Source organism: Echinops telfairi, unplaced genomic scaffold (genome assembly GCF_000313985.2).
Source record: "Echinops telfairi isolate 266 unplaced genomic scaffold, ASM31398v2 ScPeMD7_3509;HRSCAF=4178, whole genome shotgun sequence".
NCBI lineage: Eukaryota > Metazoa > Chordata > Mammalia > Afrosoricida > Tenrecidae > Echinops > Echinops telfairi.
This window is the reverse complement of record NW_022107407.1, coordinates 10,882,388-10,893,529: the sequence shown is the minus strand read 5'-3', so window position 1 is coordinate 10,893,529 and position 11,142 is coordinate 10,882,388. Positions and strand designations below refer to the sequence as shown.

Sequence of the window (11,142 nt, the reverse complement as noted above, 5' to 3'; positions counted from 1 at the left end):
ACAAAACAAGAGACCTGAGAACTAGAAAGGCGAGGCTTCACCACCCATTTATCCCTCCGCCTTTCAACCAGACCCACATGTGATTATCGGCCAGGCTGGCACAATTAACTAACTCACAGTTCTTTAAGGACACTGAAAGGTAAATAGAAACATATTGGAGAAGACAACTTGAAGTTTCAGCAAATCAACTCTCTCCCTTCCTGCAGGATTCTGTGGCCCAAACTCAGAAACAGAATGTGTAAGTGGGCATTGTCAAAGACACAGAGACCAAGAAAGAGAAAAGGCATTTTCTAATATCCACAGGGATTTGGGGAATTCCTGGTTTGTTTGTTTGTTTTTAATGAAAGCAAAGGCTCTGTTTTCTTGAATTCATCAGCCCTAGGCAGAGTTGTGGGGGCAGAGACAGCAGCAGCAGCAGCAGCAGCAGCAGGAGCAGGAGCAGGAGCAGCAGCAGCAGCAGCAGCAGCAGGAGCATACAGAGTCGAAAACTGTGAGGAATGGACCCTCCTCCTGTCACGGGAGCTGGGGTCCTGAGAAAGCCAGGTGAACATCTGTTGCCACTGCTCTCTGGGCCTTTCTGCTGCTTGGCCCAGCCAAAAGGGTAGGTATGGAAAGGATGCCACACAGCAGGGAAAATAAAGCCTGGGTTTAATGGCCAGAGGACTGAAAAGGGTTCCCCAGGGAACCAGGAAGTCCTGGGAAGATCACAGGGAGGGAGAAGCTCAGGAAAGCAGCCCAGTGAAACTGCCTCTGCACTCCCAGGTGACAGGCACATAGGTCAACGGAACAGAATAGAGTCCAGAAATAGCCCCACCTCAGTAGGGCCAACTGAGTTTTGACAAAGATACAAAAGCTATTCACGGCAGATAGGACAGTATTTTCAATAAATGGTGCTGGAATAGTTAGACATCATATGAAGAAACAAAAATGAATTTCAACAAAAGCCTTGTACTTTACTAAAAATTAAGTCAAAATGGAACAGAGATCTAAATGCACAGCTATTAAACTTTTAGGCATCGAGGAGAATATATAACCTAGAATTACACAGAGTTCTTACATGTGACACCAGAAACCTACATAAATCTAACTTGAAAAGTTAAAACTTTGTCAGCTGATCCCCATTCTGGTCCCATGCTGGACCTGATCTGGTCTTCAACATTTTCTGTATCTTTGTTTTTTGTGTGTTCATTCACAGTAGGGTGCATCTCAAAGGTCACTCTCTTGAAGTTGTGTCATATGCTTTTCTGTTATTTGGTATAAGACACCCAGGATTGAGGAACCTATAGGGACAGCAAGTAGAATAAGGTTTCGGCGGGCAGGGTGGTGGTATGGGTAAAAGGGAGCTGATGCCAAGGAGTTCAGGAAGAACAAGAATGTTTGGCAACGGATTGTGGTAGCAACTGTACCACTCCGCTTGACGCGATTGAACTATGGAATGATATATCTATTAACTCCCAAATAATAATAATTTTTTTAAAAAAAGAAAAAAGTGGATACATTTGACTTCCCAATGCAAACTTTCTGCTCTGTGAAAGGCAGTGTTAAGAGAATTGAGAGGCTAAATAACAGAACATCTTTCAGAGTCACGTGCCTCGGGATTTATATCAAAATACATGAAAAATTCACTAGAATTGCTCAATGTCATTAGCCATGAGAGTAACACACTTTAAAACCACAGTGAGATACTATTGCCATATTGTATAAATGGTGAGGAAGAGGAGACCCTATGTGGCCTCCTCTAGTGTCCCTATTACCATGAGACAGGGCTCAGACACGCTTCCATGCTCCATCCTCAGCCACTCCGCCTCCGTCATTCTACGTCTGCACGAGGTTCCATAATGCATTGCACCGGCCACAAAGAACTCACAGACAATAGTCCCGATGAACAGGGTTTACTAGGAGTTACCAGGTTACCACAAGTCAGGATCAGTACACAGTAAGGATAGAGTCATTGGCCCACAACACCTCTCCTCAACCAGCAACCACGTGTCTGTCTTGTCCTCAGACTCCCAGCCACATAGTCCCCTGGTCTCCGCTCCTGTGGGCCAGGAAGCCTGTCTACTGCTGTCTTGCAGTCTCACAGCTTGGGCAGTGCTGGCGTTGGCCTGTCCCGTTGTCTTTGTGCCACAGCCTCTGCTGCTTCTGGTCTCAGCTTCCACCACTTTAGACGGGAGAATCCAAATGTGCTCTTCCTGTGGTTGTGAGTATCTTTTTTGGTCAGAGATGGCTCCTATACAGCGGATTGACTTTGGGGGATAGCTTTTGTCTTCTGGCAGATCATGCCCATGCAATGGTGTAACATGGTTCATTTGCTCCTCTTAGAAACGGAATCCCACTTTAATCCTGCCCATTAGCATAACAGAGAATGCCCTCCACCAGCAGAGTCCAGAATTATAATACATCACATAATGAATTATAGCTAGAGGGGCCATATTAGCTGACTACATCTTACAAATTTATTAACTCAAACTCACTGCCTTCGAGTCAAATTCAACATTTTTTTCCTGTATGTTGATCTTTTTTTAAAAAATCATTTTATTAGGGGCTCATACAACTCTTATCCCAATCCATACATACATCAATTGTGTAAAGCACATTTGTACACTCATTTCCCTCGTCATTCTCAAAACATTTCCTCTCCACTTAAGCCCCCGGCATTAGGTCCTTAATTTCCCCTCCCTCCCTGCTCCCCCCTTCCTCATGAGTCCTTGATAATTTATAAATTATTACTTTGTCCTATCTTGCCCTGTCCGACGTCTCCCTTCACCCACTTTTCTGTTGTCTGTCCCCCAGGGAGGAGGTCACATATAGTTCCTTGTAATCGGTTCCCTCTTTCCAACCCACTCTCCCTCTACCCTCCCAGTATTGCCACTCACACCACTGGTCCTGTAGGGCTCATCCGCCCTGGATTCCCTGTATTTCCAGTTCCTATCTGTACCAGTGTACATTCTACCTAACCAGACTTGCAAGGTAGAATTTGTGTCATGATAGTGGGGGCAGGGAGGAAGCATTTAGGAACCAGAGGAAAGTTGTATTTTTCATCGTTGCTACATCACACCCTGACTGGCTCGTCTCCTCCCCAAGACCCCTCTGCAAGGGATCTCCAGTGGCCTACTAATGGTCTTATTGACTCTACAGGACAGGGTAGAACTGCCCCTGAGGGCTTCCAAGACTGTAACTTTAAGGGAGTAGAAATCTGTATCTTTCCCTTGCCTAATGGCTGGTGGTTTTGAACTGCTGGCCTTTTAGTAGCATGTGTGACTATTACACCATCAAGGGTCCACAGACCTGCTGGAGCCAGATTCCCACAGGAGCCCGATTCGAGTTAGTTCCAACCTGATGTACAACAGAATGAAACAACACCCAGTTCTGTGCCCTCCTCACAATTGTTCTTATGTTTCAGCCAATTGATGCAGCCACTGTGTCAATCAATCTTGTTCAGGGCCTTCCTTTTTTGGCTGCCCCTCTATTTTACCAAGCATGGTGTCCTTCTCCAGGGACTAGTTTCCCCTTATATGTCCAAAGTACATGAGACAAAGTCTCACTATCCTTGCCTCTAAGGAACCTTCTAACTGTACTTCTTCCAAGACAGATTTGTTTGCTCTTTTGGCCATCCGTGATACTTTCGATATTCTTCACGAACAACATAGTTCACAAGCATGAGTTTTCTTCAGTCTTTTTTATTGTGTCCAACTTTCACACACATATGAGGTGAATGAAAATGTGATGGCTTGGATCAGGGGTACTTTAGTCCTCAAAGTAACACCCTTGCTTTTAAACACTTTAAAAAAATATTGTGTTATAGATATATATAAATTTAAGCCATCTCACGTACCTACTAGAGAATTAAAATTTTAAATACTGAAAACATCATGTTTGGGCAATGATGTAGAAAAATGGGATCACTCATATACTGCTGGTGGGAATTCAAAATTGTCCCTCTACTCTGGAAAACAGCATGCACTTTCTTATCAAGTTAAAGGTACACTTACCACAGGACACATCAATCCTGCTTGTAGGTACTTACTTCCGACGAACAGGGGCTAGTAGACTTTTTCTGCAAAGGCCTAGACGCAGCTCTGTCCACAGCCATAAACATGATGTCACTCACTTAATTAAAAAGGAACAAACTGTTGATGCATACCACAACTCAGCCATTACGCTACAAGACCACACTGAAGAGGTCATGTATTCTGAGGATTCATATATGAGACATTCTCAAACAGACAACTAAGTCCTTTGGGGCCGTACATGAACAGAGCCTTATCTCTGAATGCACTTGTCATCTGGCTCATGCCATTGGCGAGAGTTAGGTTTATTGTGCCAAGAGGCTTCTGTAGGAACATGTGAGTGACGTTTACTCTGTGATTAACAGGTGGTTTCTTCAATGAGAGCATAGACTCCATGCAAACCATGGTGCTGGCATTATTTACTGCCATACTTGTAGCAACTAGAACAGTCCCTGACACATAGCCAGGAACTCAGTAAAGACTTCAATAAAAGCATATATTTTCTTACAAGTACCACTGAAGCGTGGACGTTCAGTGGAGCTGTTTTGGCCTCCCCATCATGCCGATTGTGAGGAAGTAAAAAATGTTGTAGGGCTTGAGATTTGCTCTCCCGTCCTGCACCCTTCCCTACTACTTACCCTTCCTTGCCTCAGTGAGCTCTCATGCCTCCTAAGGAGAAACGAAATCCAGGATGTATCATTCTGTGCTTCGAAAATAACATACAAACAAACACTCCTGGGACGATGGAGGGCTTCATCAAGAAGGCTTAATTTTTTAGGTTTCTTTTTCAATTAAAGGTCAGTTCTTCAGGCGGAGGCCGTGATTGTCTATCATTGAGTCTAGAGAGCCACGGGACTGAGGAGAACGTTCCAGAGGGTTTCCAAGCCTGTAAATCTTCACAGAACACGTTTCAGCCATGTCCCTCAGATTGGCTGGAACTGGTTAATAGGCCTATTTCCGAACAATCACATCTTAGTGCTGACTGGTGGCTTAATGCAAGGCCAGCAGTTCAAAACCACCAGCCAGCTCCTTAGAAGAAAGATGGGGGGTTTCTATGCCCATGAAGAGTGACAGACTATTCTACCCCATCCTATAGGGTCTCTATGAGTCAGCATGGATTCAATGGCAGTGAGTTGAGTTTGAGTGCTGACTATGAGGGACTATGAGGGCTTCCAATCCTTCTCCCACATTCTAGGTGAGGAAATTGGGGGTGTTAGAGAGAAGAGGTATCCTCTGCAAGGTTGCCTGTCCAGCCCCAGAATCAGAACCCTGGCCTTGCTGTGCTCTGCTGGGTTGCTGCTCTGAGCAGCGGCAGACAAAGCAGACTCTCTCTCCACACTCGGCCCCAGAGAAGGAGCAAAGGATGAAAAGGGTGCATGATCAGTGCTTTGTGATTATCTAGGAATGATGGGATGATAGCAGATTATGTTGAATTTCAATGAGTGTAGGGGTATGCTGGGTAATACCCAACAGACTGAGAGACCGGGAGCATAATCATTACTTCCTGGAATGATAAAGAGCCACATTTACAATGCCATCAGCATAATGCACATGAGACAATACAGAATGATACACAAAGAGATTAGAGCAGGCCCAAAGGCTGAACAGGAAACTTAATAACAAGAGAAAATGCAATGTTCATCACTAATACATTCCTAGAGTCCCAAGACTCTACCCCCCAGCTGCCGCGCCAGAGAGCACGGACAGTGGGGTGAGCCTGGGGGACAAGGGCAGTGCCTGCTCAGCCACAGCCAGCAAAGCTTACTCTGGAAGTTCTGAGCTCTGAGACAAGTGCGGCAGTTCGGAGCGGCACACACTCTCAATAACCTTCCATTTTTCTGGGCTGGGACAGAAAACATGAACAAATACCCGGGTGGAATGGTCAAAGGAAGGGCAGGGTTTCCTTACAGAATGAATAATCCAGGAGTCTGAGCAGCATGACCTTATTTATTTTGTTTCCTCTTTAATCTCAGGGCAAAGATGAGTTAATGTTATAGAACCAGAAAATTTTTCTTAAAGGTGAAACCCTCACTGTGTTACGGCAGGAAAGATGAAGTGGTTGGACAGGTTCTGATTTACATAGGAAAGGGCAGGAGGGGGCAAAGGGATATTCCCAGAACGGTTTGAAAGTTAACATTTTCGATCTTTGATGGAGAAAACGTTGCTTTAAGGTGTCAGTTTATACAATCGGCCGAAGCTTTATTATTATTCAAAAATTCTTGCATTAAAAAAAAATGGGAATATTGGTTCTCCCAGAGAGGGATCTATTTGGGAGACTAATTACCTCCAAATAGCTGCAAAATTTTGAGAATCTGTCAAGAGGATAAATCAGGAATGCCATCCAAACACATTAGAGCAATATGTGATATTTCAGCGCTCTGGGAACTCTGTTAATGACAAGTCTTCCGTCATAACTTAAGGAGGCAAACAGCCACGGGTCCGCAGACGACCAGTCCACGGCGTAAACACTGTCTTCGTGCTCTTCGTAGGTTGCGATGACGCTGTCCTGGAGAGGCTCCTTCTTCCTAGAATCCAAGCGACACACAGACATTAACAGGCAGGCACGCATCGACAAGGGCATTGCAACCACAGAGTGCAGCTGCCTGGGGTAAAGTTCAGTCACCATGGCATCCCACAAAATAGGGCATGGCTGGGTGGCAGAAAAGACATGAGATCTCTTGACGGAAGAAATGGAGTCCAGCTCCTTAGCCTCAGCTTTCTCACCTGCACGCTGGGAGTAATTACAGCAAACTAGATTGAGGCCCAATAAGTCATTCAAGTAAAAGCACAGAAACTTTTACTACAGCCATAAAGAAATGGGGCCTTCTTGAGTGGTTTGCGGAAATCAGTGTTATTGTCTAATGGTTCTTAACCTTCCTAATGCTGCAACACTTTAATACAGTTCCTCATGGTTTGGTGGCCCCCAGAACATAAAATTATTCTCATTGCTATTTCATAACTGTAATTTTATTAATGTTATGAATTGGACGACCCCTGTGAAAGGGTCACTTGACCCCCAAAGGGGCGTGGACCACAGGTTGAGAACCGCTGGACCAGTTTCCCGAAGTGGGTGCTAGTGTTCCCTGGGGGTACTGAAATGATCCCGGGGATTGAAAAAGCATGTAGCTATAGTTTATCCTGGATAATCAGCGTTAGTACAAGTTTTTAACTGCCAGAAGGGCCCGGATTACTCCCACCCCCCACTCCTCCCACAAGGAAGGGAGCAGTAGGCCAAATAAGTTTGGGTCTAAGAACACTTGGCTTGTCAGGTCATTAGAATTCAGGGAAAGTGATGGGAGGGGTAATGTTCACGGTGCCTGAATTTTCAAAAGGATTTCAAAAACCTTTTCACTTTTGAGCACAAAGGACCTCAGAGATCCACTAGGCCACACTCTGTGCAAACGAGTCTGAGGTCCCAGGAACCTGCAGAGTCTGCTCAGGACTGGAGAGGGGAGGAGTTGGTGCAGAGCTTGGTCTGGTCTGAGAACCAGGAGCTGCCACAAGCCAGAGAGGATGCTCTGTGCTTGCGGGTGAGGGTGAAAGGGAGGACACAGCCAGCGTGGGTCCAACGCCAGCCTTACAGTGTCTCTCCTTTAGAACCCTGCTTTTCCACCTTCACCTTTCCTGGGTGACATTTACCTTCTCTAGGAATTCTACCACGCGAACCAGCACACATCTCTGTCTTAGCTGTAAGTCATTGAGGAATCACAGCCTGTCTCAGCCCATCAGTATTTGAAAGTGAGGCATAGAGCCCTCTCCTACCCGGCCTAATGAAGACATGCTCCCAGAGTGGAGCGGGCTTTTTGGTTTGCTTGTTTCTTCTGCACCTTACTTCCCATTTTACAAAATATTTCTTCTCACTAATTGTATTATATGTACATTTGAATTTCTTAGCAGAATGCTTTATCTCTCCAACAAGGCAATATTAGGGTTCAGCTTTGTGTTCTGATAAAGCCTGAGGAACCCTCCACTGACTTCTGATCTTCCCAATAAATGGACCTATCAGCCAGTCAGCAGATGCGTCAATGCACAAAGAACTTTGCAATGTGGGTGTTTCCTTTTATCTGAAATTTATAAAATATGAGGGAGTACCCCCCCAAAATCAGAATTGTGCTGGGCTGAGTGGAGTTTTCATAGTGCACATTTTGTTCATAGTACACATTTTTCATGCTAAGCGAACATCGAGCAACTCGCTCTGAATTAGTGTACCTGGTGGCATAATCTGCGAAGGTTCTCTTTAGTTACTGTGAATTGTTTTGTAAAAGCAGTTTTGCTCGAACTTCATTTTTTTGAGATGGCCGATTTAAGAGACCAGCATGTGGCTGTGAAATTTTGTTTCTTGCTGGGGAAAAATGCCGCAGAAACTATTGTGGTGTTGAATACAGCTTATAAGGACAACACTATGGGAAAAACTCAAGTGTATGAGTGGTTTTCTCGTTTCAACAAAGGTGAAATGTGGATCGATGACAAACCTCATTGTGGATGTCTATGAGCTTCGCAAACGGAAGAAAATGTCAACTTGTAGTTCATTTGGAGTTTGTTCCACCAGGTCAGACTGTTAATCAAGCTTTCTATTTAGAGGTTCTGAAAAGATTGTGTAACAGTGTGCAACAAAAAGGCCTTATTTGTGGTTTTGCCACCACAACAATGCACCTGCTCACACAGCCATCTCAGTGCATCAGTTTTTGGCAAAAAACAGCATGCCTCTCATGCCCTACAAACCTTACTCACCCTACCTTCCATGCAACTTCTTTTTGTTTCTGCAAATGGAGAGGGACATAAAAGGTCAGCAATCTGATGATGTAGAAGAGGCGAGGTAAAAAATGAAGGAGATGCTATCAGCCATCCAAACAGATGCGTTCAAAATATGTTTCCAGGAATGGAATTGCAGATTTGACAAATGTATTAAGTGTAATGGAGAGTACTTTAAAGGTGATAAGGTTTTTTTCCAATAAAAATTTAAATGCATACATAGCTTTGGGGGGAAAATTCCAATTTGGGGGGGTACCTCTGGTGTATGTAGACAAACAATGGAAGCAGGAAACGTGGGTCAAGATGGCTGAGGAACTCTTAGTGCAATCATGCTTAGACATATCTGGCAGCCAGAGAGGGCCTCAGTCCTCCCTAACACAGCTGCTCTGAAACCACCTGCATGGAGGACAGTGCACCAGTTAATTACAGAGGTTCCAATTAAGGGAGTGATCAGGTTTCTCATCTAATAGAGACCTGACAGCGAGAGTAACCTAAGAACACCTGCTTTCACTGTGTGCTGAGATGACTGTAAAAAAAAGGCACAGTTCAGCTTCCAGAATGGAAGATTGTGAAGCTGAAACCACTATAATTAAGTTTAAATACTTTTCTTGGATTGACCTGTGTTTCTATGTATTGGAACAGAAAAACAACTAAGGTCAGAGGCGAACAAAATTAGTAAATTACCATTGTAAAGTTCCAAATGGAAAATTCCTTACAAAGTAATTTTAGAGTAAACTCAAATAGGTAGGGAAAGAACTTTGGAATCTCAAAAGAGAATGATAAAGTCATATTGTATTTTGAAGGGCTCACACTATTCAATTAAACTGGATTTCACTCCAGCAAGTCCTCCTGGAATTATGAGTTTGAATTCTCTGTGATTAGACCTGAAAAATACCCACTCACTTGCCACAAGTGAGAGCAAACTTACTTAAGAGAAATGTCTCCTTTTACTATGTCCTGCTGTGGGCAGGAGCTCTGGGGAGCAGTGGCTCAAGTGTCTAGCTGCTAACTGAAGAGCTAGCAGTTCAAACCCACCAGCCACTACACAGGAGGAAGGTGTAGTAGTCTCCTCTTATAAAGATTACAGCCTGGAAATTCTATGGGACAGTTCTACTGAGGAATCACTGTGGGTCAGATTGACTAGACAGCACCAAGTTGTGCTTTTGGTTGTGCTTTATTGTTGACAAGGGTGGTGCAAACAGTTAACATAATCTATTGCCAACGGCAAGGTTGGAGGTTTGAGTGCACCCAGAAATGCCTCCAAAGAAAGGCCTGGTAATCCACTTCATAAAAATCAGCTATCAATACCCCTGTGGGGCACATGGTTTTATTCTGATTCACATTTGGTTGCCAATGAGTCAAAACAAACACAGTAGCAAATTGCTTTTTAACTAAAGGAAACAGGACTTTATTTGCATTTTTCCTGCCTGGGTAGAGAAACAAGTAAAGTTGCACAATTACTGGCAATCAGTCCTCATTCAGATTACAGCCAAAGCCCTTGACAAGAGTCAGGAGATCAGGATACAACTCTGCTCTATCAATAACTAGGAAGGTGACTTGTGTAAGTCCCTGAATTCCCATGTGCCTCAGGGAGCCCTGACTCCCAAACCCATGAATTCTTGCTATTGGAGAAACAGCACCATATATTGGCCACTGGTTTAGAGTGTATCCAACTTCCTGGAGAACATTGCCCCAGCCCCACAAGTTGTTGCCACCTAGTTGGCGCTATAATCGTGTCTCATGTGAATGCTCACCAAAGGGTTAACTCTGAAGAGGAGGACTTTAACAATCAAGTGGATAAGATGACACGCATTGTGGAGACTGGTCCTCTTCTTTCCTCTGCCACTCCTGTTATCGCCCAATGGGCACATGAACAAAGTGGACATGGTGGCAGGGATGGAGGTTATGCATGGGCACAGCAACATGGACTTCCACTCACCAAGGCTGACTTGGCCACTGCCACTGTTGAGTGCCCCATCTTCCAGCAACAGAAACCAACATTAAGTCCAAGATAAGGGACCATTCCTAGGGTAGATCAACCGGCAACTTGGTGGCAGGTTGATTACATAGGACCTCTTCCATCATGGAGGTGGCAGCAATTTGTTCTTACTGGAATAGACACCTACTCTGGATATGGATTTGCCTTCCCTGCACGCAATGCTTCTGCCAAAACTAGCATTAGTGGACTTACAGAATGCCTCATCCACCGGCATGCCATCCCACATAGCATTGCTTCAGATCAAGGAATTCACTTCACAGCAAATGCTGGCTTGACAGAACGATGGAACGGGCTCCTAAAGACACAATTACGCCGTCAACTAGGTGGCAACAACTTGCGGGGCTGGGGCAATGTTCTCCAGGAAGCTGTATATGCTCTAAA

The 11,142-nt window shown here is 44.6% G+C and overlaps 1 protein-coding gene across 1 annotated transcript in view; it reads right to left on the bottom strand.

Moving 5' to 3' along the window:
* Nucleotides 1-5,937: 5,937 nt before the first annotated feature.
* EIPR1 (EARP complex and GARP complex interacting protein 1) overlaps nt 5,938-11,142 on the bottom strand; it is a 263,777-nt gene continuing 258,572 nt past the window's right edge. Inside the window, exon 9 of the mRNA XM_045294272.1 lies at nt 5,938-6,535. Coding sequence (XP_045150207.1) covers nt 6,361-6,535 — 175 coding nt within the window. The 3' untranslated portion in view covers nt 5,938-6,360. The remainder of the gene's footprint in view (nt 6,536-11,142) is intronic.